The sequence below is a fragment of the Thunnus maccoyii genome, chromosome 4 (assembly GCF_910596095.1).
Source record: "Thunnus maccoyii chromosome 4, fThuMac1.1, whole genome shotgun sequence".
NCBI classification, from domain to species: Eukaryota; Metazoa; Chordata; class Actinopteri; order Scombriformes; family Scombridae; genus Thunnus; species Thunnus maccoyii.
In genome coordinates, this window is record NC_056536.1 from 17,212,170 (window position 1) to 17,239,467 (window position 27,298).

Sequence of the window (27,298 nt, forward strand, 5' to 3'; positions counted from 1 at the left end):
AAAAATACTGTTAACAAGTGAGGGGCAATGCCAGAGTGTTTCCTCTAGGATGGGTGTGTGTGAGCACCATGCAGAGTGATATGGCAGGTATGGTTGATAACCTCAGTTAAAAGCAGCGTGGTGAGTAGTGTGACACACAGAGAGAGCAAAAATTTTAAGACTAAAAACCAGGCAGACAAATAGACAGATGGTTAGCGTTAGCAGCAAGGCAAAGGAATTAACAAAGGAATGCTTATCAGGAAGCTGATCAGTCTCCTTCCTGGGAATGCACTTAACAATGAGCATTAACCTAAATTACATGTCCATGTAATTACATACAATTTAAAAAAAAAAAAAAAAAAAAAGTTCAATTCAATCTCCCACAGAAGTACGTACCATCAAACGGTCGCCCTGGCCTTTCCTGAAAGTACATTTACAATCAAAAGACAAGGAACAAAAGCTAAATGCAACCATTCTCAGCTAATTTATTCATCGCAGATTATTTTTTTCAGTGATGACCGGAAATTCACAGAAGCTTGCCGTCACTCCCAGAAAGAACTTTCTAGAACAGTTTAGGAGCAAAAATCCAGCTCCCGTCCAGAGTGTCCTGCAGTAGGCTAAACCAAGGCCACGGATATCCATCCCAGACTTTTCATCCTGGAATGTGGACTTTTATTACAATCATCTTCATCCAGCGCACTCACACACCGCCTCATTCATTGCTGACACAACGTATGTCAATTGTACAATGACTTTAAAAAAAACTGTTAAAAAGTACAGACTGCTATTTGTTACTGATGTTTGTATTCCTGGGTATATTTTCAAGACACTTTGTTAATAGGTTTATATATATGCAAATATATATATATAACTTTAGTCTGTGCAAGGAGGTAAAAGACAATCACTTGAATGTAGTTCTTTGAGACAACAGAACATACACTGTCTGCGATGCTGAGTCCTCCATGTGTACATGTGTGCAGTTAAACAACATCTCATGTCTCCCCCAGCCTCGGTCTCCCTTCAGACCTCCAGCAGCAAACGTACATATACACATAATGTGAAAGACTGAGCCGGACCAGCATCCAGGAAGCATTCAGTGAGCACTGACATTTCTCCTCTCTTTCATGAACAACAAAGACTTGGCAACGTTTTCTAGGATGGAACAATATTCTTTTTTTCCCTATACAATTCATACAAAAATAAAAAATTAAAATTGTTCCACTGCCATTTGTATCTCTCTATCTTTTACATTTGCACAGAGGTAGTGGCTATATGCGTGAGAGGGGAGGGAGAGTTGTGAGGAGGAGGTGAGCAAAATTAAAAAGAACTGAATAAATGTCTATAAAATGGTTCCTTTTCGTCACCAGAGGATTTTTTTTTTGTCAAAGAACAAAATATAATACTGCAATCACTTAAAAAAGTAGTCCTTCATTTTATACATTTTATACAGTGTTCTCGCTTTTTTTTTTTTTGTTGCTTTTCTTTTCAGTTGGTAAAGGCATAAGATGAGAGAGCTTGTTGGCTCAGCACTGGGTTGGGCAGGGCAGGGCAATGTTGGCAGAGTTCAATGTATGCCACGCTCTACGCCAGCGGGTCACTCATGTCCTCGTCGCCCTGGGAGAGAAGCTCCTTCTTTTCATCCGTGCTGGCCAGAGAGTTGCGGCTGTTGTGGGCGCCCATGTACAGGGTGGCATACACTGGGTTGGTGAAGTTGGTGGGCTGCAGAGCAAAGAAAATTACATGTTGACTCAAAGAGCAGGAGAAAAGCAGGGATTTCTTTTTGCGTTTTGTGCTTTAAAGGGGCAGTTTACAAAAATTACAAAAAACATTTTCTCTCTTAAAGGGTCCGTTCACTCAAACAACAACGCAAAAAACATTTTCCCTCTTACCACTTGAAAGAACCACGGCAGATAGTTGTTTTTTTTTGTCCTGTATGTTTATTATGTCGTATAGTGTGACTGCCAGCTCTGGTTCTTTGTTTCAGGAGATCCAATCGCCAGCTCCTGACTAATCAGTGGCACCTGACCAAGCTCCAAAAGGACCTTTCTCCACCACATTGTTTATTCTCTGTCTTTCCTTTATATTATTTACTTAAAGGTACCCTGGGGAGTTTATGACCTCTTGTAGCACTATGGAGCTGTTTTTCTCTATGAGTGGATTCCCGATTTGGTTGTCTCATACATGTGCACAAGGACGCACAGTGATGTGATACACAGCCCTGCCAATGGTTTCACACTATTCTGATGATCCACAGGTGGCTGTAATGCACCAAGAAATACAGCAATGTGCCAGCAAAGGCAGGGAACAAGAAGATTACAAGCTTGCAAACATGGATGTAAACAATGCAGGATTAAAAAAAAAAAAAAAAAAAAAAATCGGCTTTGAAAATGTTTTGAGGATGGAAATGCATTCCACACTTTGGTTAGATCAAGGATATAATGTGTTTTTCATGAGTAACACTCAATGCAAACATAACTTTTATTTGTTTGCAAGAAAACTCCACAGGGCACCTTTAATAAACTTCAATTTGGCTCCCCTAACTTTGTTTACTCCTCTGTGTTGTTTAACCTTGAGCCAGGGTTGTAACAGGTTTTACTGGCTCAGGTTTTGACACATTTGAGTCTGAGATTTCTTCTACCACTTCAATATAAATTGGGATCAAACCATTCAAAGTATCTTTTTCAAAAACAATGTCTTGGTTCTTCACTTTGAACACTTCACTGGAACTACTTAGTACTGAGTGTAACCGGGTGAATGGACCCTTTAAACAGGAGTGTGTTCAGCTGTGTTACCTTCTCTGGGTCCAAAGCAAAGTCTGAGTCCAGGAGCTCCCCAGCATCGTCGTCAGGGTCTCCCTCGTAGATCTTATAGGCAGGGTTCCCAATCTCAACATTCATGGCTCCATTGGTCATTCGGTGGTGCTGGAAACCCTTGGCACTACAAAAACAAAACGACACACAAACTGAGTAACCGTCTAAGAAATAAATGTAGATGCTACTCGTCAAAAACAAACTATTTTTGGGAGTAACCCTAAATTACACATTTCACATTTCACAGTGGCTAGAAAATGATCAGAACTTGGCATAAACCAGGTACTGACTCAGCACCAGCAACATACAACCCACACAACCAAGACAACACATATTATAGGTTCTCAAATGAACTTTTTTTTTCAAAAGACCATTTGATCAAACCCAGAGAATATACTGCAGCATGTCTATTGTGGAGAATGCTGGTTTTCACATTGCAAATATTTGGCTGTTTGCAAGCATATAAACATGATTCATAGATGCACTTTTGTATATTTTACTATGCAAGCACATAGCATAAGCCTAACATTTACACATTTAAACAGGGGAAGGTATGGAGATGCAAAAAGGACGAAACAGTTCAATTGTTTGTGCATCGCCAGCAAAACTATTTCAGAAGAGAGTCAATAGATTCCTGTGTTGCTGGGTGGGAAACCCCGTGGGAGGCAAACAGGAGGCAGGCAAGGACAAACGGACAGATTTCCACACAGGACTAACAGAATGGACAAATGGACTGACAGACAGCATGGTCAATCTGGCTGGATATTAGGGAAGGGAGGGTACAGGATTTGTAGGGTCAACAGGTGAATTATGTAACCCTATGAAGTTACCGCGAGCACTGAGAACGAGATTTGCCCGGCCATAGAGACCTGGGAAACAGGAAATAGATGGTTATCAAAAGGTAAGAGAAGCTAGATAGCATAGGTGTGAGGAACAGATGAAAAATGGAGTTTGAAAAAAAAAAAAAAAAAAAAAAAGTCTCTGAAACCAGGACCTACCCGCGCATTCTCCGCTTGTACCAATAGATGGCACCAACCACCAGCAGTGCCAGTAACAGCAGCAGGAGCACTGGGATGACGATGGACGTTGTACCTGCAAGTGAGCAAATACATGAGCAAATAAGACCAAAGTGCATGTTTTATTGACAAAATTCTCTACTAGGAAATGTGTGACTCACTTCCACTGGAAGCAGAAGAATCTACAGGAGCAGCTGCAACCTCACATCTGTATCCCTTCCATCCCGTAGGACACCTGGACACAATGAGCCAGAGTTACTAAGTATGTGTGTGTTGATGTGTGCCAGTTTGAACCACAGAAAAAGAGAGAGACAGTAGATGAAGGTAAATGCTAGGTTGGATCAGCCGGAGGTTAGGGTTAAGGTTAGGGTTAAGATCTCATGAGAGTTTTGCAAATCGTCCTTCCGGCTGATCCAATCTAGCACCAACCGTAGATGAATGTGTGTGTGATTAGTGAGGGTTGGAGGGTTGGTTGGAATGGGGGATGGTTGTCATATCTTACTTGCACTGAGGGAGCAGTGTGCGAGTGTCAACTGAACATTGTCCCTTTGAGCAGTAGTCCAAACAGGAATAGCAGCTGGGTTGGGTCTGACCATTGGGACAGCTAAACACAAACACAGATAAAAATTAATTAGACTCCTTAATAATATCCTTTCAGAGTCCTGTTATAGCAACATCTTGTTTTAGAATGGTATGTTTGAAAATCAAATAAGGGTTTTATGTTCAGAAATCCACAAACTTTAGGCCATGTAATTTGCTTTTTAATCAGTGTAACCTGTATACAATGATGTCTAACCTTGTCCATTTATTACTCAGCAGTCCAAAATAAATGTTAACAAATATTTACACATCTAAAGCCCTACTCACATGGGACTAGTATTACCTGGGGACCTCTAACAATTTATAATAATTGCAGAGGTCATGTGTGATCTTCCATGTCTGTAATTTGTTAAGTAGAAATTCCACTGTAAATTACCTATCATATTTTGCCAAACACAATCATGTGATATATATACTCCCCTGCGAATCGGCATCTCTGTGATTTGTTGGTGGATGTTAGGCAGAGCTTTGACATTTTTGATTATATCCGGCGGGATAATGTCAGTAAATTAGAGTAAAACAAACAAACTTTGCTTACACACTGCACAAACACAGACATGGGGGGGGGGGGGGGGTTTCTAAATCACACGAGGTCCCCAGGTAATACTAGTACTGTGCAAATAGGGATTAAGTCTAATTTATTTTGTCCAAGTTTCATGGTGTATTTACCTGCAGGAAACCTCCCCTGAGGATGACGTCAAACACTTGCCCGTTCCGCAGAACTGACACTTGTCTAGCTCACACTGGTGTCCGATGTACTGACTGGAGCACAGACACAGTTTGGTGCCGTTGGAGGTTTGTAAGCAGGTTCCACCATTCTCACAGAACCCTTCACATTTACCTGAAAATGAAAAGAAATGAGGAGGAAAAAGTGAAAAAAGAGCTTTGATGTTTTGTGATTATGTGGCAATTTTACACGTAACGTTTTTTGTAAATTAAGAGGTTTGCTTACATTAGTATTATCTCAACATCACGTATAACAGATTGCTTTTTAAATGAAGTATAGCAAAAATATTTAAGAGACATATTTTATTGTCTACCTACAGTCTACAAGTAAAATTCCTCAAACATGATGTAGCAACATCTGACAGTGCTCCCACTTACTGTACTGGCACTGGTCTCCCTGGTACTCTGGCAGGCAGCTACAGGTTGGCTGGTTTCCCATGTTGACTGAGCAGTTGCCTCTGTTCAGGCAGTAGTCTTGACAAGTATGGCGGTTGCAGTTGGGTCCTGTGAAGCCCTTTGGACATCTGCAGGTAGGAGCACCTAGGACACAGGTAAGATACGATTTTAATGTTAAGAGAAATCTATATAGACAAACAGGAATCAATACAACTGCAATTGCTTACACAAAGGCTGCACTGCATGTTGAAACATTTATTTAATTTTGTGATTTTTTTTCCAATCTCACTTTACTTTTACTAGAAATGCACACTGAATTTGTACAAAATATAATAAATCAAGCACCAGAAAAGAACCAGAAATGGGGATATGTGGAATTTATCTGCTTCGTCCCTTTCCTAGACATCCAACGGATGGAGAGAAATTGTACTAACAATTTTCAGAACATGTGAAATATGTTTTTCTCAGCTGCCATCCGTAGTTTCAAATAAGTGCTTCTATCCTTTCACATCAATTTTGACATTTCATGTTTATTTTACTTAATAATTCACTAATTGGAGGTATTTTTCCACCATGGCTCCACCTATTTAAAGTGCAAGTCTGCCTATTTAATAACCTCTAAATAGAAGGTTTCCCCACCCACGATAGTTTAGAAAAACACCAGTGAAGCCAAGTAAGGAAAGGTGATCTCAACCCTTTTTGAGTTTGGTGTTGACAACACACACATGATTATGTATGAGTGTGTCCTGCTCTTACCTGTATGAGAAGCAGTGCAGGTGCCTCCGTTCTTGCAGTAGTCCCTGCACTGGTTGATCTCACATCTCTCTCCTGTGTAGCTGGGCTGGCAGCGACACTTTGCCACCTGACGGGCATTAAGGAAGCAGCTCCCTCCGTTCTGACACTGAATATCACAGGAGCCCGAGGGGGGAGCTGTAGAGGGGGGGATTCTATGTTAAACCAACATGTATGTTGTTGTATGTTGAATCTGAATGTACAGCCACTAAGATATAAACCACCCAGGCGTTAGCTAAAGTGGAAGTAAGGATACGGTTGTTGCTCTGTGGCTCAGGCGTCTGCATAGGGCTAACAATTATTTTTATTATCTATTTTCTCGATCAATCGACTAATTGTTCAGTCTATGAATCATTTAAAAACAGTGAAAAATGCCCATCAAAATAAATGCTAAAGCACTGCGTAATGTCAATAAATGTCTTGTTTTAAAACCCCAAAATATAATGACACATCTGGGAACCAGGACCCATCAAATGTTTGGAATTTTTGCTTGAAAAATACTTAAAAGATTAATCAAAATACTTGCCAATTCATTTTCTTTCAATCATCTGATCGTTGCAGTTCTAGTCTGCATGAGTGTATATAGCATGTGTACTATATGTAAGTGGGCTTACAGAATGGTGACTGGGTGGGGCTCTGTCTCTCCACACATGTGCCGTTGTCAGCCACGTAGTTGTTAGGACAGGTACACACTGGTCCACTGGGGCTGAGCAGACACAGCCACTCGCACTTCTTCCTGTCACACGGGTTAGTCACTGGTACAAAGAGAGACAAGACATCCACTAAGAAATAATGCATGGAATGTATAAAAAAACCCACAGCATTTTAAATCCTTATTTTCTCTGCAAATTATATAAAGGTAATGTATTTATTTTCATGAAAATTTACGCATCTCTTGACTTTGAATACGCAAGACAAGATTATACTATATGTGTAGGAAAAGTGTAAGCCGACTCAAGAAATAATATAATCCTTGATATTTGACACTCACTCTCTGGCTGCTTGTAACGGTGGTACAGGACTATGTCAGTAGCGTGGTTGATGCCTGTGGTGAGATTCTCCATGGGGCCTTTTCCAAACTTGTTGACCCGGAAGACAAAGTTATTGATATACGTAACCCCATATATGTAGTCCTCAAAGATATCTATGCTAAACGGATGGAGCAGGTCTGGAAGGGGAAAAAAAATGCAACATGTTAATGCACAATCTCTAAACTTTCACTTCACATTTCACAATATTTTTCACACAAGACAAATGTGGAGCGGCGAACTCAACTGTTTTTGATGCCGGTGACAGCAATAACAGGATCAGAGCCATCCAGTCCGACACTTCCGATGACTGAGAGTTTAGCATCTGCCCAGTAAAGACGCTCGTTGAAGTAGTCCACAGCCAAACCTGAAGAGGCAGAATGAGAAGAGACTTGCAGATTAAAATGTAACAACCTTGTGATTCTGCTGGGCGGCTCCAGAGTGTAAAGCTATCTGAACTGCGGATGTGAAGCAGGCAGTTGTTGAAAGAACATGCCTGCTCAACTGACAAATCAGGGTTAAGATAAATCATACAGCGCTAATGCAGACTTACCTGTGGGCCACTGGATCTTCTCATGAATTAGAGTTTGTCTCAGAGTCCCATCCATGGCAGCTGTCTCAATTTTAGGATGGTTCCCCCAGTCTGCCCAGTACATGGTACTGAAAGAAAACAAGAGTTCAAATAAACATTCAAAGCATTTGACAACAGAAAAAGCCGCCATGATAGAAATATATGATTGTTGCTCTGAAGCCACACTCTTACCCTCTCTGTGGATCCACTACGATGGCATAAGGCTCATCTATCATGCCAGAGACGAGGGTCTTGCAGTGCTGGCCTGACATCTGAGCCACTTCAATTACATCTCGACCAGAGTCGGTCCAGTACAGATTACCAGCCACCCAGTCCACCGCTATACCCCGAGGCATCTTCAGCTCTTTAATCTGGACATGAGCAGAGAAGCATTTATAGGATGTCTGCGTGTTTGTGTGTGTGATGTGTTTGTAATGGTAGGATGTAGAGTTTTTATCCAGCATTACCTGCAGGTTTGTGATCCTGCCCTCGCTCTGCCGTCTGTTACGGTGAGAGTTGGAGGAGGATGATGATGCAGTGGACGGTCCTGGAAGTTCATAGGAGGAGATGCGACCCGTGTGCCAGTTGGTCCAAAAGATGCGGTTGGTCTTAATGTGCAGGTCCATTGCATCAATACGCACGCTGGCATCACCCTGGAAGGTCTGCTCATAACGCCAGTTGGGCATGCCAGGGTCCAGGCTGCGAATTTCGTTGTCATCCGCTATGTAGAGAATCTGCTGACTGCTGTTCATGTCTGTAAGGAATAGAGAAAATTTAAAATAATTAATAATCATTATGAAAGCTTAAAAATTGCCCAACAGGATAAGTAGAGTATAAAAGTTCTGGTAGTTCTGGTCCTCACTATCAGCCTTGCAGGTGTCATTGATCCTGGTGAAATACTTGTGGCAGCTGCATTTGTAGGAGCCTTTGGTGTTGTTGCAGATGTGCGAACACACTCCAAACTCCAGACACTCATTCTTATCTGAAAAATGAAGAGCCAAAAGAAAATCATATTAAAATAGAAAAATATCACAGCACACCTCCTTGCCTGCAAATCAAAAACTTCCTCTATATTTTACACATTTGAGAGCCATTTGCTTTATGTCATAGCAGGTGTAGTGTTTTGTGCATGTGTACCTCTACATGTGTGATGTCCTGTCTTCTTGAAGCCTGGTTTACAGGAGCAGAAGGAGTCTGTGCCGTTGGTGACACAGTGGGCCTCGTCTCCATCGCCACACTGAGTCCTGTTACTCCTACAGTCATTTAGTTTGGTTTCTGGATATAAACACACAAACAAGATGCATCAGTGCATTTAGATTTTATGTGATTCTGCTGATGCTGAACAGTTGAAGCCTCAGATCTCAGTTATAATATACAAAATCAGTTTTGACATGAGGCACCTGTCTTGCAGTTGATCTCATCAGAGCCGTAGTCCTCACAGTCGTTAAAGAAGTTACAGCGCAAAGTGGAGCTGATGCATCTGCCATTGGCACACAAGAACTCATCCTTCTCACATGTGGGAACAGCTGGAGGGGCCTCTGTAGACATATCACCACACACACACACACAAACAAGTCAGCAATCTTTAATCAAAGTTGAAGAAGTAGAGAATTTCAAAGAAATTTGAATTGCTCAACAACTTACGGCAGTTCAGTTCATCTGAGTTGTCGCCACAGTGATTAACACCGTCACACCTCTTTGACACTTGCAGACATACGCGGTCATTTTGGCAGCGGAAAGCTCTGGTGGGAGGACACTGGAACTTCCCTGAGAGCCGAATAGAACAAGAGGACGAGAGGGACAAAGAGGGTAGAGAAAAAAAATAGGTCAGGACAAAATATGAAGACTAGCAGACATTCAGCTCACATGTGCGATTCACAAGACTGCACTCACTGCACTCTTCTGGATTCTCATCAGAGTTGTCCCCACAGTCGTCTTCTCCGTCACACTTCCAGGCAAGGGGTTTACACAAAGTGTTGTTACACTGGAACTCATCCAGAGGGCAGTGACGCCCAGCTGAGAAACCAGGAAGGGATTGTTACTTTTTTACGTTTTTCAGTCACACACTTCTCTCTCGTTACAATAATAATTCATTTTATGATGAGGGAAACTTGCAGACATGATTAAAAACTAAATAACAGAATAGTGTACACATATAATTTTACCTGAGCTGCCACAATTCTCCTCATCACTGCCGTCCATGCAGTCAGGGTCGGCATCACAACGCCAGCGGATGGGGATACAGTGTCCGTTCTTACACTGGAACTGGTCGTTGTCACACTTCAGATCACAACCATGCTGTAGAAACATCAAAGCCCGCAGGCAACCAAAGATCAGCTTTTACACTCACAAATTAATACTGAACAAATACAATTAAGCATTCACTCCAGACAATGTTAAATATCATTTTAAGGACACCTAAACATTAAGTTTCAGCACCTCATCAGATCCATCAGCGCAGTCGTGGTCTCCATCGCATTTCCACCTTCCGGCAATACAGCGTCCGTTTGTGCAGGCAAACTCACTTTCCGAACATTGTCGAGGCACTACGGAAAAAGAAAGACACAATTCATGTTACTTATGATGGCATTTTTTTAGCCTTCAGCACAAACACAGGACGAGGGCTCACAGAAGCATGTGGGAGACACTGCAGGAAGTCATATGAGAGAATGAAAGGAGCTCAATTAGTCTCAATGTTATATTAATGTATTTCTAATATGCTGATGTAATTTAAGTGTTTTGTATGTGTTTCTATATACTATTATATTAAGAACAAAGTCTTGTGCAGTGGCATCTAGTGGCAAAAGGGAAACAGTACAATAAAATGAATCTATTAGGAGCTCTGCTTGCAGACTCTCACATCTGGGTGGGGACAGGAGCACAAGAATGAAGAGACAGCAGGGAGGTGACACCGAATATGACTCTAACATGATGGTGGAGAAACTTACCTCTGGCTCATGCCAACAGGACAGTATGAAATGAAACAAATATCAGATGAGGTGAGATGCATCAGAAATGACAGAGAATGGATGTTAGTGCTGAACAATTGAATTAGTACACAATAAACATGTTAAGGTGCAAAGTGTGCATGTAACCGTTGGACAAGGCAAGGACATGAGTGTAAGTGACACTAGACGAGGTGAGATAACAGATGTTGACAGTGTACAGTATGAAGTTTCCAGGCTGAAAGTGAGACCTACCACACTTGTCTTCATCCGAGTTGTCGCCACAGTCGTTGTCATAGTCACACTGCCAGCGGCCCGGTACACAGCGGTTGTTCTTACATCTGAATTGGTACGGTTCACACGTCCTCTCAGCTGTACAAAATCACAGAAAATGTTATTTTGATTAAACAAAAAGAGAGAGAATATCTCCTATCGTTACAAATTTGGAGACACCATTAATGTATCTAATTTTAAAGGGAAAGGATATTCTCACCACACTCCTCTTTTGGTTCATCCGAAGCATCGCCACAGTCGTCCTCTCCGTCACACTTCCAACGAGCAGGGATGCAGCGTCCGGAGTCTTTACATCGGAATTCGTCCACACCACAAGTCATCTGGGCTGGAGAGGGAAACATTTGGGGGTGGTTACATTGAGTGATGATTTTTAGGATAACTCAGAATAAAACATATGCAAAATAAGATGGAAGTCTTACTGCAGTTGGCGGGTTCATCAGATCCATCCACGCAGTCATTGTCACGGTCACACACCCAGACACGAGGGATGCAGCGTTTGGTGATGGCACACTGGAACTGGGTGGGCGCACACGTGACCTCGGCTATAGGAGGAGAGAACAGATATTTAGTTACCGTCTGAAATGAAACAAAGTGAAAGAATGGCAGCGTACAGTCTATGATTTGTGTGTGGGGGGGGGCAGAAGGGAGGGTCTACTCACGGCAGTCCTTCTCATCCTCTCCCTCTCCACAGTTGTCCTGGCCGTTACAGCGGAAGATGCCTGGGATGCAGCGGCTTGGGTGGGAACATTTGAACTGGCTGGGCAGGCAAACGTGAATATCTGCAGTGCAGTTACACAGGCGGACATACAGAGAAACAAGCAGCACATATGATGCTAATCAGTAATGAAAAAACAGAAACGGCCAGATGCAGATTATTAAAAATGTAAGATAACAAACTCTAAGACATGAAATACATTAATAATCTTATAGAAACAGAGAGACATACCGCAATTGGCCTCATCCGAGTTGTCCTGACAATCGTTGTCTCCATCACATATGTATGCAGGGTTGGTGCAGATGCCTGTACCACACTGGAACTGCCCGGGTCTGCACTTGAACTCCGCTGTCATGGAAGAAAGAGCCAAAGCTTATAAAGACTGCATTGAACTCAACACACCGAGGTACCATGTTAAAGGATTTCAACACTGTATCATCTCCTCATTATCTCTGTGAAACACTCACGACAGTCTGCTGGCTCATCTGACCGGTCACCGCAATCATCCTCGGTGTCGCACTTCCACCAGAAAGGAATGCACTTGTCGTTCTTGCAGACAAACTACAGCAAGGAGAAGGAAATTAATCAGCGAGATGATAAGGAATAACCAAAGAGCTCCAATGCTACGATGCCATTGACACAGCAGAAGCTTGTTAGCACTGGGCAGCTGGCCAGCTGTCAATAGACAATCACCAGGCATAAACAGTTCACCAAACAAGCTACAGCGAAACATCGAGATATGAAAAGCCACTTATCAGCTGTAGTAATTCAGTCATATTCGCATTTATGATTTTACATGCATTTATGTTTACACATACTCCTTACCTGACTGGCTGTGCAGTTGGACATGCAAGTACGCTGATCATTGGCCAGGTAGAAGTTGGTAGGACAGGCACACTTGTAGCCTCCTCCAGGAGAGAGGAGGCAGAGGTTACTGCAGCCTCCGTTGTTCGTCTGGCACGGGTGGTTGAGCACTGGAAAAAAGAGACAGGCAGAAGAGCTCTAATTGCACAGATATTTTTAAGCACAAGATTGAGGTTTTATGATATCTGGTTTTAAAACAGGAAGAATTATAATTATGTACTTGAGAGTCTATGTCTGCATATTTATATTTTAATACATAAAATTAATTCACTGCAACAGAGTCAGGTGTGTTTGGCACTACGGGTAATTTGGGAATTGGAAAAAATATCATGACTAATTAATGTTCAGTAATTCATATTTACCCCAAATTTGATACCATATGAACTTGTTTAATTAAAAACTAAAGATTCAATTTCACAACAACAAATATACACATATGTAGTCCTGTGAACTAGGACTGATATACTTAAAAGCTATTTTCTGTGAAACTCTCAAATCAAAACATCTGTTTTTACATGCTGCCTACTGCAGTGTGTCTCTTACCCTCAGGCTGGCGATAGGGATGGTAAATGTGGACGTCCATGGGCCGATGCAGGGTGCTGATAAGAGTGCTCTTGTTGGTACCCAGACTCTTGTGAGCTCTGTTGATGGACTTTGTCTCCCAGTCGGTCCAGTAGATGTACTCCTCAAACAGGGTCATGGCAAAGATGTGGGGGATGTCTTGGCTAAGAACTGCGAAACCACACACAACCATTAAATCACACTGGCAGATCAGATCAAATCTGTCATACTTAAGTTTTAATAAGCTGACTCTGTGCTTTTCTGTGCTCAAATTACTCTAGAAATACAGTTATGAATGGGAACCCCAATAATAACATAATGAAGTGATTTTAGATATCAAAATGTTTTATTCTAGCTGCTGAGATGTTGCTGTATCCCAAAGAGAAACTGATGGGAAAATCTTGCAGTGTTAATATAAAACAGAAGCAGGGTGTGGTGCACAGCTACAGTGGCTCCAGTATATCTGTGTGTTACGTAATGGTTTCTATGCCTCATTACGCTTTATACTCTAATTGCACTTTTTTGACTCACATAACCTTGTCATTTCATGTGTTTGCTCTCAGTGTTTGAGGCTGGTGCGTTATGGAAACACACCATTATTTTCTGTTGTAAAACACAGCGATCCAACTCTATCACACATGCATTGTGTACGTGCAACAATACATGCGTTCAAAGTTCAAAACACCTTGTCATTAGGTGACTATGGTTTCTGCATTGATCTTAACAAGTGATCTGCTTTAAACAATCAAAATTATTATCATATGACAGGAGTAATTTTACAGCACCAGGTTAAACTGAGATATTAGTTAGATTAGCATGAAGCGCTCTTTGGTCCATCCTTATCAGAATTCAAACAGGCCAAGTCATGCTCTACAAATACACACACAAATACAATACAAGGCCACAGTGGTGTTTGTGTGTGTCAAAGGATGGGTGAATAATACCCTGGACACACACCATCAAGCTAATACACGCCTGCCAGATGTTAGAAATTTGCTAACTCCCTGATCATCAAAACCAAGCTTTCTTTGTTTCTAACCATCATCTAACCCTATCTTTGTTTGATTAGCATTTTATTACATATTCTATGACCTTTGTTCTTGTAATAAGTTCATATAAATGTCATCCAGCAACTGTTCCCCTATGTGAACTGTGCTGGATGAAGCATTCATTACATAATACTCTAGATATTATCCCACACACCTACTATCACAAACGTAAACGTTACATTTTGTACATTCTTCATCCGAGGAAGGTTGGGATGCCATAGCTGTCTATATGTGTTGAGCAGAGCTTAGCAAATGTGAGAAATTTCCATACAGACGCCCTCTGTGCTGCAGAATTCCTCTGCACGCCTGGTTGGCTGACAATATTAACTATTGTAGCGCTTAGTGTCCTAAACAACTGAGTGCTACGCAGACGTCACACATGCTTGAGGCCTCAGTGATTAGAACAATCTTCTCTATTCAGCGTTTGTGTCCTCAGGGCCTGTGCTGCAAGACTCCAGCCCAGTGGACAACCATCTGACCAGGCTGCTTATGCTTGGTGGCTCCAAAACAAGTATGTGTATGTATGCATGGCTATTTGATGCATGATACTCTGCTGTTGCACCAAAAAGAGGAAACTCATTTTTGACATTTGGTGAGCCTGAATATTTGTTTCTGCACTTCCTCTTTCACTTCCTGTGTGATGTTGTCCTAAATTATTTCTCCTGTTAAGAGGAAAAGATGCTCAAGATGCTTTGAGTGTATTTTCTGTACTTTCTACTTAATTAACTATGTTTTATCATCAAACAATCTCACTTGAAGACACACAAACACTATGAGCATTTATCAACTCTCTCATACATCTTATATTCCTACATAGACCAGTGCATGCAACTGGAGTTTCACACTGTCAACAGCCCATTATTCAAATCTCTGAGTGTGTAAACCTGTATCAAAAACGTATCTCTGTGTGAGTATAAACTGGTCTGTTACCTGTGTGTCTGTTGGTGCCGTCCAGGCTGGCAAACTCGATGTAGTCCTCCCTGGCATCGGCCCAGTATATACGGTCATTGATGAAGTCCAGGGTTAGTCCATTGGGCCAGGTGATTTTGTCCTCTATGATGGCACTTCTGTTGGTGCCGTCCATCCCGATTCTCCCAATGTGGGGGTTGTCGCCCCAGTCAGACCAGTACAGGTACCTAAGCAGAAGGGGATAAATATTATGTTCCAATTACATTTATTCCTTATAAATATCAATTCAATTTACCATACAAAATATAGCTCAGCAGTTATCATAACCAGAGTATTGTGTGTACTGTGTTTCTCACCCATAGCGCACGTCCACAGCCACAGCTCGAGGTTCCCTCAGCCCACTGTTGACCAGCACAGTCCGGTAGGCCCCATTGAGTTTTGACACTTCGATGGTGTCCCGGCCTTTGTCACACCAATACAAGTTCCCGCCAACCCAATCTACAGCTAGGCCATCTGGGTTACTCAGAGAGGTCCGGTGCAATACCTGCCAGGTCAGTCAGTCACAGGATCACAGGTCAGTCAGTTTCAAATCAGAGACAGAGAGAAAGGAAGTAAATGCAATACTATGGTTTATGTGTTGGCTGTAACATTTATCCATTAGGTATAAATATAACTCAAATATGCATTTAAATTAAAGAAGATCTGATTTCTTGACTGACCTCCATGTTGCTGCCATTCATATGCATGCGTCGGATCATGCTACCCTGAGTGGTCACATCTGTCCAGTAGATCATATGCTCTGCATAGTGGAAGTCCAGTGCCACTGCATTATTCAGACCCTGAAACAGAGGTAGGAACAGTATTAGCAGGTGTACGGTAGGATAACAATAACAACTTGTTGTGTTTCAGTAGGTCAAACTGAGATCTCACCTGTTTTATAAGAGTGTAGTTGGAACCATCCAGGTTGAGTTTTCTCAGGTAGTAACGGTTAGCAAAGATCAGGTAGGGCTCCACTTCTACACATGCCAGACAAAAAACAAAAAAAACCATATGCTTCAGGATTGAATTGGCTATGAGCAACCGGCGAAATGCAAAACACACACGTGCGTGCCTTACCCGATGTGGACTTGCAGATGGTGGGGTCATTGGGGCTGAGTTCAAAGCCATCCACACAGAGACAGTGGAAGCTGCCGTGTGTGTTGATACAGCGCTGAGAACAAGGGTAAGTAGTTGTGCACTCGTCTATATCCACACACGTCTTCCCATCCCGTTTCAGCTGGAAACCAGGATGACACCTGCACTGAAGGGGCCAAGAGCACAGGAGAAATGTCAAAATCTGACAGCCTTCAGGTTCTGGCACTTCTTATTTTCAGTCTGGACCAATTACAAGAGTCTGCCACCACCTGTCACAAAACCTCTCAGTCAGTCAACCTGATACGTGCGTTTTCCTTCCAACAAAATCCTAATTTCTGCCCAATTTCTATGTAAAGTGGAACTGACTGAAACTTATTTCGGATATCTCAACACTGGCATAAAATCCAGTGTCTGCTGTCAAATAGGTAGCTATGAATATCATTTGCAACATTGTTTTTCAACACGTCACAGCACTGGTTAAATTTTATGTGATTGTAAAATAAGTGCCATAAACATCATCTTATCACAAGGAACAGTAAAAACATTTATTAGGTGCTAGTCAAAATCAGCTTGAAGTGTCACTTCTCATAAGCACATCTGTGCTTTGAAAGAGCTCCAACTCGCACTTTCATTATCAAATCCTACTCCTTCGCTGTTCTGTGGGAATTTGCAGAGTTCACACAAAAGAAATCACACTGGCTGTGATGGTAAAGTTTTGTACAATTATGTGTTGCGCAAATACTGAATACATTCAACACAATCCATCAGCATGAAATGAATCATTTTGGTGTACTTGATCCTTGTCCTTGATTTTCAAATGAAACTCTGACCACAGCCTCAACACCACAGACATGAGAGTTCACACAGAGTTCAAGCTGTTCTAAGATGGGCCTCCTACTTTCAAGAAAGGGAGCCAAAACATGTTTTTGTCTTATATAACCGCATGCCTGAAGTGAGTGGTTCCCAACTTTTCTACTTCAGGTCCTCCTTAATTCACCATTAACAGCGTACACCCCGTTTGTTTGTGAGGTAGCTGTGTGCCTTACACACATGTAATTTCTTGGGTAATTAAAGTTAGTGAGTTCATGAAGTAATTTGGATTTGATTTAGTTGATCTTTGGCAGAAAACAAATGGAAAAAAACAAAGAAAAAAAGCTTTAAAAGAACTAATCAGATGGCTTACCTTGAAGCCAATCTTGAGGTCATCACAGAGCTGTGAGCAGCCACTCAGCTTACTGTTGAGACACTCGTTGATGAAGCAGTTGAGCTCATCAGAGCCGTCACCACAGTCATCATTGCGGTCACACAGCAGAGTCTCATTCAAACACTTCCCATTACGGCACATGAAGGCTGACTCATTACACGTCCTCTCTGAATTCATAGACAAACGGCACGGTACATTAGTGTCACTTTGACACAGAATGGCTTTTCTGCACAAAGCATTTCTCATATGATTCATACTTTATTCTGTTGGTAGAATAATAAAAGCTGTAATGAGATATTAAATAAATGGTGACAAATGGTAAAATCTCTACCAGAGTCAGTGCAGCGAGGGTTCTTGGGAGCTTCATCAGAGCGATCCTGACAGTCAAACTCTCCGTCACACTCCCATTTCTTCTGGTTGAGGCAGCGGCCGTTGGCACAGCGGAACTCATCTGGACCGCATGTTGGATATTCTACACCAGAACACAATTATGTTCATTACTTACCTCAACCTCAGTTTGTATTACAACTAAAATAATCTTTAATCATGTTCTCTCTCAGTCTCTTTTATTTTGTTTCAAACTTTCCAATCAGTCTTTCTCCATTTCTCTTCCAGGACACACAATGACACACACACACACACACACACACACACACACACCACTCACCACATTCTGGGGATTCATCTGAGCCATCGGCGCAGTCGATGTCATGATCGCACACAAAGTGTTTGGGGATACACTGTCTGTTCTGGCACATGAACTCATTGTCGACATCACAAGTGTTGTTGGTATACACTGGCGGAGGAGAAGAATGCACTTTGGTTAATATGTTTCTGGGTATTTCATCCACACAACACAAAGATGACAGATTTTCTATGAGGTTAATTTGTAACTGTTCCACTCACTGCAGCCAGCCTTGACACTCTCATCAGCGCCATCAGGACAATCTTTGTCTCCATCACATTTCCAGCGTTGTGGCACACACATATGAGAGCCGGGACACTGGAAAGCCTCAGGACTGCAGGTTTTGGATTCTGTTATGGACAACATAATGGGAAAGTTACATGATGATGTAATATCAGGAAATCTTTGGCATACAGTCAAATATATGCGCTGGGCGTAGGAGAAAGTAATTCTCCAAGTGAGAGCGTCACGTACTGCATTTCTGGTCTTCATCAGAACCATCACCACAGTCATCAGAACCGTCACACACCCAGTGGCTGGAAATGCAGCGGTGGTTCCCACATTCAAACTGGGTGGATGTACAAAATTTATCTGCAAAGGGGGCAGGAGAGCTCAGCATTTTGGAGAAATTATCTAATTTACCCAAACCGTAACTCATGTTTTCCATGTGCAGTGGGAAGCTTGAAAAACATTCTGGTATGCTTTGTTTTCAAGAGAAAAGAGTGGGTAATAGAGTACAACTTTGAAGCAGACTTACCACAGTGTGTCTCATCAGCCCCGTTCTCACAGTCATTCTCCTTATCACATGTCCAGCTCATAGGAATGCAGCGACCGCTGGGACAAGCAAAGAAGTTGACTGGACATTTAAGTTTCCTTTTATCTGCAAGATAAAAAAAACAACAAAAAAGAAACAATATTACATTTTTGGCAGTTTAAGATACTAGAAAAGGCATGTTAGAGGGGAACAAAGAACCCAACCTGGGCAGTTTCTCTCATCAGAAAAATCTCCACAGTCGTTGTTGCCGTCACACACCCATGAGGAGAGGTAACACAGAGTGGTTTTCTCACAGCTCTGGAAGGAAGCTCCTTTCACTCCCAGGCGGAAGAAACGTGAACAGTCGGTCGGTTCTGATAATAATGGAAAAATCTTTTCAAAACTCCTTTTAAAGAAATCTTAACTTATCCTTTAAGCTCATTTCCCTACATGAATCTCATTGTTTTTAAAGCACAGAAGAGATCCCACTTTCCCCTTACTCCCACAAGTGAATAGGAAGGGACATGAAATATTGTTGAAGATGATGGTAGATTACTTACGGCAGTTCATTTCATCACTAGCATCCTCACAGTTGACCACCTGGTCACAGCGGCTGTAGTTGGAGATACAGCTGCCATCTTTGCACTGGAATTCTCCTGCTTTGCACAGGGTCACTGCAAGATCCACCGGAGTTTTGAAATTACATATGGGAAGCCAGAACACCCTCACAAGGAAATAAAACCTCCTTGTTAAGTCAACTTTGTAAATCCTTTAATATGTACCAGTCAGAAAGAACTTCATTAGGTTAGCAATACATAACTGAATAAGAAACAAGCTGAACAGAGCACATCCAAGATTTAGAGCCCAGACCTCAAAGCCCACCCATCTTGTTAATTAGTTCTGCATGTCTTCTCTTGCAGAGCAAATCCAGTTAATGTGTGATTAAAATGTGTAAATCAGACAATTTGATCAACTCAGGGAAAAACATTGCACTTGTAACTGTGGGACACAAACATGTTGTGTAGCCAGAAGAGTTAAAAATGCGCCAAAATCCAATATCATGCAAACAGAGATTGGCATGGTTTCACTTTGTTCGCCTGCTACAGGCTTAAATAATGATTTTTTTCGATCAGGTGCCGCTATAAAATGGACATAAATTACTTACTGTTGCAAGGCAGTTCATCTGAGTGGTCGCCACAGTCATCCGTGCCATCACACCAGAACTGGTGGCCGATACAGCGGCCATTCATGCAGCGTCTGTAGCCTTTCTTACAAATTCGATTGGCTGTGAAGGAAGAGCGGTAGATGAGACTTTAAATATGGCTGAATCCACCAATTTACAATTTCATTAATGAAACTAATAAGCTGCATTGTCTATTCTGAATCAAACTGATTCATTGCCACCCATCCTCTGAGTTCACAATTAACATTTATTTACCCGGGAGTCTCTCTCTACTTTCTCTTTAACTAGTTTGTAGTCACATATTAGCCCTCACTCCCCTGGGAATCTAATAATAATCTCATGTATTTATTCATTCATTCTCAATTGCTAGGATTATGACCATGAGCTAATTATCTGACACATAAATTATTAATGATGACCTGTGAGAGCTCATTGTTCACTAATTAATAACTCTGAAGAAAAACTTACCACAGTAGGACTGCTTCTCATCAGACTTGTCCTTGCAGTGGGCCATGCCATCACAGGTCAGGCTGTAGTTGATACAGTCACCGTTTCCACACTCAAAGTCATCCACACTTCCACATGACATATTCAGTGCTGGTGAGATAGAAACAGGACATTCAACTTTTTAATAAAGAGGAGCCTAAAACTCCTAACTCTCTAAAACCAGAGAGCAGTTTCTTTTTTATCTTACAAGAACATGTGTTGTCTTCAAGAAGTTGTCTGACTCCACGGCAACTGCAGTTGACCCGTCCATCAGATGTGGGCAGACACAGGTCTTGGCAACCTCCGTTATTTGTTCGGCAAGGAGAAAACTCACCTGAGGAATGTATAACACATTAGGGTTAGTTAGGGTAGGGTAGTAATGTCAAATTTTGTAAAGATTATCGAGCTTGGCCATATTTATAGTTGTATAGGAAGTTGGCTTTCATGAAGTACAAGATAAAAGCGCCACAAACAGCTGCTTGGCAAAACAAACCTTTATAACACCAATAACATTGGCTGGAATAATATGATTGACAGGAGCAGCCTAAAGAAGCTTAACAATTACTACAGTGAATGATACTCACAGCTGTTGGTGTCATTAGCCACAGCAACGATGCCCATTGGCTGCTGAGGGATATCAGCACGCAGCACTTTCATGTCTCCTCCTGTGTATTTGTCAGCTCTAAGAACCGCCCTCCTCACCCAATCAGTCCAGAAGATGTAGTCTCCATACACAGCCAGGCCGAACGGATGGACAGGCTCATTTTTCAACAAGACCTGAAACAGAAATTTTTAGGGATAATTTCACAGATCACTGAAATGTAAGTCAACGCCTTGATGAGGTCTTCTTTAGAGCCAAAGGAAATGATTAAAAGGCTGTCTTACGTAACGGCTGCTTCCATCATATTCACAGCGTTCAATCTTGTCCAGTGTGGCGTCAGAAAAGTAGAGTTTCTCTGCACGGTGATCTATGGCCAGGCCATTGGGAGTTTTAATGTCACTGCCAATGATCACGAGCACATTGGCTCCATTCAGGGAAGCCCTCATGATACTGGGAGCCTGCTCGTTCCAGTTGGTCCAGAACATGAGGCTGTGGGAACAAACACAGGACTAGTATAATAATCTGCTGTGTTGGCTTCCAAAATGTCTTTCTATAAAAGTTATGGGTGACTGAACTAAAACAAATGTGCTGTTCAGAAGAAAAAAAAAGAAAGAAAGTGTATTGGAACTGGGCCCTGATACAGTGCAGAACACCACGTTTCGATATTAATGACTCACTCCTGACACTCGTCCAGCACAAAGGCTCTAGGGTGGTCTTCGCCAGACATGGTAACCACAGTGTTGCGATTATAGGCCACAGAGCGGCTCTGGTCCACAGTGTGGCGAGTGATGGTGGAAGTTGTGTAACTTGTCCAGTAGAGTGTATCCCAACCACGGTGGTACGCCAGGCCCTCAACTGAACCTACATCTGTGGAACAGATACGCAAGAAAGGTTGTAAATATTTTGGACCATGATGATTTTTCAGACTATAGTTATTTTGTTGCCATCCAGCCAACACTGTGAGATGTATAAAACTTAAGAACTAACTCTTTTTATTTCACTATAAAAAATACCACCTTTCAAGGGTGTTAGTAGGAGCTTTAATGAGTCCTTTTGGTGAGAATTCAACAAATCATTAATCACTGTCATAGTTTAACAAGTTGCATCCGTGGTTAACTTGGTGGGACTTTATTGAAGAGGCCCCCCATCTTCCCGAATAAGTTCATGAATGGTGAAACACTGTGAGAGAGATGGACAAGGTTAAAGAGGCGAGAGAGAGGAAAGAGTAACATGGAAGCAGTACCACACAGAACCTGGTGTGTGCCACGCCTGCTGTTCCTGGAGAGAGTTTAAAGAGCGTGTATCATCCTGTCATTTCATGGCTGCACATACAAATACAACTCCCTGTGGATACTCTCATTCATACTTCTTGTTCTGGGAAGAAAACTGCCACTGGAAAAGCTTGAGTCACTTTAGGGACACTGGCCAGAGTGAAGAAATCAGCCATGAACGGTAAAGATAAAGCAGCTGCTCCAAACATCCATCATCCTTTGTTCTGCGACACCCACTCATAGCACATATGGTAGTAGTAATTTTTTTATCTGTGGTGCCTCCATGACACACAACATGGAAAAGGACACTGTTATGCAGTCTTATGGGCTCCAAGGTGTGCATCCATCTGTTTGTAGTCACACTAGCAACCACATTTATGACCACTTACACCCAACAATAAAAACCTGAATACTCCACACAACTGTTTGCTCTTGGCTGAAAGTCAATAATTAGCCTTTAATAGACATTTTAGATGAATGACGAAGTGCCATAATCGACCTTAATGCAGGAAAATTTTAGGGCTGAATTCCTAGTAAACCAACCTAAATACACCTAAAAGACCAGTTTAAATTACAGTGTCACGCAAGCAAAGTCATACTTGTGTTTTTCACCCACACCGCTCAGGCTGTACAAAACGAAAATGACAAAAAAGGTGCGCTCGAGCAGCTAATTGCTTGCATTTAAGGAAAATCATACACTGAATGAAATGGATAAAGTCGGTTCCAGCCTGTATTATGTAATGAGAAACATCAGAGTCCCCCTCCCCTTGCCTAGATCAGCTCAGCCCCTGGTTACTGTGCAAACAATGGAGAAAACCTGTTGGGAAGACTATAGCACACTTTGAACAGAGCCTTTCTGACAATCACAGGAGTAGTACAGTAATCCAACGGACACTCAAGAATTACTAAGCTTTTGTTACTGTTCGTTTTAGGATCATTACTTATGTATTTTTTCCTTCCTAAGACTGAAGATCGTGTTAATTGTACAATAACTCTTCTACTAGTGGAGTCTACGGGTTACACTACTCTGAAGAGCTTCTAAATGGACAAGATGCCTTTTACCGCGGTGACCACTTAGCATCAAGTAGCATTGACTGCTTTTAAAGTGGAATGTCTGTTAGCAACCATTGGGATGAATTTGTCCACTGTTGCCTGGTTTCAAGAAATCAATACAGCCATAGAGTACTACTGCACTGACATCTCTTCTCTGATTTTGACCCAAACTGCTCCTTGGATTATGATAAACATGCTGATGCAACGAAGCGAAAGCCAGTGTGCAAGGACTGCTCCTTAAGGTCACGTTTTCTTTTTTTTTTTTTTTTTTTTTTGAGTAAAGTTGGATATCAGCACGACATTTTAAGAGGAGTTTTTCTGAGACTATTCCTTGATTTTTTTCAGAAAAGGCAAGTACCATATAAGTTATTTTAATTTCTTCAAACAGCTGGAAAACAGTAAGAGTCGTAAGAGTGGAAGAGGGATTCAACCAGATACCAACAGGAGCATGTGTGGCTCTAGACGCAGCAGACTTAACCACTTGACTATCTCTGGGCACTTGAGAATGAATTCCAACCGCATAATAATGGACTGTATATTTTTGCAGGTCACATTTACCACTCAACACACAAACTAAAAATAAACTGGAATATACTCTTTCTCATCTGTTTTCCAGAGAGAACACAGTTTATAAAGGTCAATGAAGAAGTCAACTGACCAGTGTGATCTTAACTGCTTAATTAATTGCTATCATTATGAGAGCACTAGTTGTTTTAATGGAGTGTGGTCATGCCTGTGATTAATACAATTTAAAACATGAACAAGAGCCAACAGATGCATTACTCAGACACTGCGTGAACATGCTGCTCTAATGCTCAACATTGACAGGCCATTAGATTAATTAAGTAAATTGATTTTTATTGTGAACGCATGGAGACTTTGGGGCAGCAAGTAAACAGCAGTGACTTGGGCCAAATGAACAGGGCAGATGAGGTTTTGATTAAGGCTTTGGTACCCATTCTGGATGGGCTAATTCTGGTGACCGGCCTGGTGGGTCAAATCTTGGTCATCACCATCCTAACTGGCAGGAGGAGGAGAGATGGTCAACCCCCGCATGGTACAGACACTCTGCTGCTGGCCCTGAGTGCTGCTGATCTGCTGCTGCTGCTCTGCCTGCCCTTCCACACCTCCGCCATCACCCTGGGATGCTGGCCCTTCGGCAGCTTCCTGTGCAAAGCCATCAGCTTCCTGGGTGTGGCCTGCTCGTCTGCATCAGTCTTCACCCTGGCAGCTTTGGCTGTGACGCGCTACCTCACAGTGGTACACCCCACCTGGGTGTACCGTTCAAGAATGCACCGACGCATAAAGCTGATGGTAGCTTTGCTCTGGGTCCCTGCCTCGGCTTTGGCAGCACCACAGTTTGCCTTCCGCACAGTTACCATGTCCAACGCTGTGTACTGTTTTGCCTTCCTGTCTGACTTCAGCCAGCTTGTCTACAGCATCGCCCTCTTCCTGTTTGGCTTCGCTCTACCGCTGGGCATCATTGTATTGATGTATGCCAAGATCTACTGTTTTCTTCGGCACGCACGGAAGCTTGGGAATGCCCCCCAGCTGGAGCGCTATCAGAGCCAGGTCACTCACACTTCAGCTCTCCTCGTACTGGTCTTCACTCTCCTCTGGCTGCCCTCCTACGCGCTCATGTTCTCCTTCATAGGAGGAACCATTAATGTCTCACCCGGCTATAAGACTATTGCCATCCTGGCCAGACTGTTGTCATCCTCAGCAGCAGTGGTAAATCCTGTACTTTATGGATTTATGTCTCAGAAGTTTAGAAGAGACTTACTAGAGCTGGGTAGAGGGCGCTGGGCAGGGTGTAAAAGCTGTCTGATTGGTTGTCCTCATGTGATGGGCAGGGACATGGTACAGCCCTTTGAGCTGGACACAAGCTCAGAGAGAGGGCAAAACTGACTCTGAGATCACTGCTACCTCATTTAAATCTGGCCATAGGGCTGGGCAATATAGATGAAATCAATATCATATTTACAGTAATTAAATGCAATCGACTGTTATGCATTAAATCAGACAAAAATCTTAATATGTCTGAGCTAAAATTTTGAATTTGCTTTCATTAAATTGGACTGCAGAATTTAACAATGACACATCATCATGACCAAAATATTGCTCTATGTGAAGCTAACACTTTCCTGTTTCCTCTCTTGGATTAAATGGAATACATTCTGTAGTTGGTGGATGAAAAACTAATGTGTAAAAACTGGCGGCCATTTTTACAGTCTTTTCAAAACCCTGATCTCGATGCAACATCAATAAACAAACTCGCCTCATGCACTTTACTGCGTTCTGCTGTCTTTTTTTTTTTTTTTTTTTTTTTTTTTTAAATCAAAGAATGAATGTTTTGAATATTGCTTGCTAAGAAAAGCTTTGGTCCAGGGCTTTTAAATGTGATGCTTTTGGAGTTCAACAACCTACTCTTGAATCATTTAAAGAGAGTACGATTTAAAAGACACTTCAGTGTTAAAACAAGCAAAAAACACAGTGTGTGTGTGTGTGTGTGTGTGTGTGTGTGCGTGCAAGTGTGTCTTCTTCCATGTGGCAGCCTTAAGTGATGTCAATCTCCTCTAGTTGAAAAGCTGCAGCTGTGTGTTCATTACAGTGGGTCCTCCTGGGTACTTGTGTTGTCAACATGCGTGATGATGGCTGTTTACAGTGTCGAGAGTACGAGTGACAACGTTCAATTATTAATGGAGAAGATAAAAGGAACAGGACCACGAAGCAACAGAGCGGAAATACATGTAGAAAGAGTGGAGGGAAAGGTTTATGACAAACAGTGAGTGATGCTTAGCGGAGCTTTGTGGATTTTCTGAGGAGCTGAAAGAATGCCATGTGATTGGTGACTCCATACTTACTGTCCACTACAATCTTGCGGTCAGTGCCGTCATCGTTGATTTGCTGGATATTGCCAAAGTGGATATCACTGAAGAAGATGCGGTTGGCTCCCTTCCCTCCACCGCCGTGGTAGTCAAAGCTGAGGGCAATGACATTCTTCATGTGGTCAGGGTCTTCAAACGGCTTTATTGGCGCATTTAGGTTTGTCTCATCAGACAGGTGGATGCTTTTCAGAATGGTACGCTCCGAGTACAGCAGGTATCCGTCATAGTCGCGGCAACTGCGGTTGTCCTCTGCCAGCATGCCGTGAGCACAGGCGCAGGTGCGTTCCATGCCGCCACGGAAAAGACACAGCTGTTCGCACCCGCCGTTGTTGTCTTTGCAGATGTTGGTGCCTGAGGAGAGTGTGACACATTTATATGGCGTGCTGTTAAACAAATAATGAGCCTGGTTAAACCCAGCATTTCATTGATTCCTGGGGGGTGTTGATTAAGTTGGACAGTGAAAGTTTTTATCACTGTGTGTGTGAGGGCCTGTTTTTCTATACATGTGAGGACCAACTTGTGGCAGCCCACTGTTCTTGTGAGCACATTTTTGCTAGAATTAAGAGTGAAAAAGCTAATTTTCATTTAATTTGTGGTTAAGTTTATGGGAGTGTGTGTTTGTGTGTGTTCCTACCTTGCTGCCTGGCCCTGTTGAAAACCTTGATATCTTTCAGCTGTACACCAATGCCAGTCCTGAGCTGGACTGCATCTGTAGCATTGTCTTTACTGCCTCTCTTAATGGAGCCATTGGCATGAGTCCTAAACAAAAGACAACAAAACTGTC

At 42.3% G+C, this 27,298-nt stretch overlaps 2 protein-coding genes across 2 annotated transcripts in view; one reads left to right on the forward strand and one right to left on the reverse strand.

Annotated features, from left to right (window-relative positions):
* Nucleotides 1–1,427: 1,427 nt before the first annotated feature.
* lrp1ab (low density lipoprotein receptor-related protein 1Ab) overlaps nt 1,428–27,298 on the reverse strand; it is an 89,201-nt gene continuing 63,330 nt past the window's right edge. Inside the window, exons 40-89 of the mRNA XM_042409705.1 lie at nt 27,149–27,273; nt 26,491–26,865; nt 21,980–22,169; nt 21,587–21,791; nt 21,286–21,478; nt 20,910–21,035; nt 20,684–20,812; nt 20,198–20,317; nt 19,593–19,706; nt 19,257–19,406; nt 19,036–19,158; nt 18,753–18,869; nt 18,500–18,628; nt 18,261–18,389; nt 17,925–18,065; nt 17,573–17,760; nt 16,372–16,555; nt 16,186–16,271; nt 15,975–16,094; nt 15,612–15,799; nt 15,277–15,482; nt 13,280–13,468; nt 12,698–12,846; nt 12,340–12,433; nt 12,104–12,220; nt 11,817–11,936; nt 11,577–11,699; nt 11,357–11,482; nt 11,119–11,235; nt 10,358–10,464; nt 10,084–10,216; nt 9,812–9,934; nt 9,563–9,685; nt 9,319–9,456; nt 9,056–9,193; nt 8,781–8,900; nt 8,386–8,672; nt 8,111–8,289; nt 7,901–8,007; nt 7,595–7,714; nt 7,311–7,487; nt 6,934–7,074; nt 6,284–6,457; nt 5,510–5,671; nt 5,075–5,246; nt 4,308–4,409; nt 3,967–4,040; nt 3,788–3,881; nt 2,772–2,916; nt 1,428–1,698 (exon numbers count right to left, since the gene is read on the reverse strand). Of these exons, the coding sequence (XP_042265639.1) occupies nt 1,561–1,698; nt 2,772–2,916; nt 3,788–3,881; nt 3,967–4,040; nt 4,308–4,409; nt 5,075–5,246; nt 5,510–5,671; nt 6,284–6,457; nt 6,934–7,074; nt 7,311–7,487; nt 7,595–7,714; nt 7,901–8,007; nt 8,111–8,289; nt 8,386–8,672; nt 8,781–8,900; nt 9,056–9,193; nt 9,319–9,456; nt 9,563–9,685; nt 9,812–9,934; nt 10,084–10,216; nt 10,358–10,464; nt 11,119–11,235; nt 11,357–11,482; nt 11,577–11,699; nt 11,817–11,936; nt 12,104–12,220; nt 12,340–12,433; nt 12,698–12,846; nt 13,280–13,468; nt 15,277–15,482; nt 15,612–15,799; nt 15,975–16,094; nt 16,186–16,271; nt 16,372–16,555; nt 17,573–17,760; nt 17,925–18,065; nt 18,261–18,389; nt 18,500–18,628; nt 18,753–18,869; nt 19,036–19,158; nt 19,257–19,406; nt 19,593–19,706; nt 20,198–20,317; nt 20,684–20,812; nt 20,910–21,035; nt 21,286–21,478; nt 21,587–21,791; nt 21,980–22,169; nt 26,491–26,865; nt 27,149–27,273 (7,327 nt within the window). The 3' untranslated portion in view covers nt 1,428–1,560. The remainder of the gene's footprint in view (nt 1,699–2,771; nt 2,917–3,787; nt 3,882–3,966; nt 4,041–4,307; nt 4,410–5,074; nt 5,247–5,509; nt 5,672–6,283; nt 6,458–6,933; nt 7,075–7,310; nt 7,488–7,594; nt 7,715–7,900; nt 8,008–8,110; nt 8,290–8,385; nt 8,673–8,780; nt 8,901–9,055; nt 9,194–9,318; nt 9,457–9,562; nt 9,686–9,811; nt 9,935–10,083; nt 10,217–10,357; nt 10,465–11,118; nt 11,236–11,356; nt 11,483–11,576; nt 11,700–11,816; nt 11,937–12,103; nt 12,221–12,339; nt 12,434–12,697; nt 12,847–13,279; nt 13,469–15,276; nt 15,483–15,611; nt 15,800–15,974; nt 16,095–16,185; nt 16,272–16,371; nt 16,556–17,572; nt 17,761–17,924; nt 18,066–18,260; nt 18,390–18,499; nt 18,629–18,752; nt 18,870–19,035; nt 19,159–19,256; nt 19,407–19,592; nt 19,707–20,197; nt 20,318–20,683; nt 20,813–20,909; nt 21,036–21,285; nt 21,479–21,586; nt 21,792–21,979; nt 22,170–26,490; nt 26,866–27,148; nt 27,274–27,298) is intronic.
* LOC121896073 (galanin receptor type 1-like) lies at nt 23,932–25,957 on the forward strand. The gene has a single exon (XM_042409714.1). It carries the CDS (start codon nt 24,497–24,499, stop codon nt 25,532–25,534), a length of 1,038 nt encoding a protein of 345 aa, XP_042265648.1. The 5' UTR covers nt 23,932–24,496; the 3' UTR covers nt 25,535–25,957.

Excerpts from the sequence above, each read along its gene's own strand:
- LOC121896073 (XM_042409714.1), top strand. The coding sequence starts at position 24,497 with ATGGAGACTTTGGGGCAGCAAGTAAACAGCAGTGACTTGGGCCAAATG.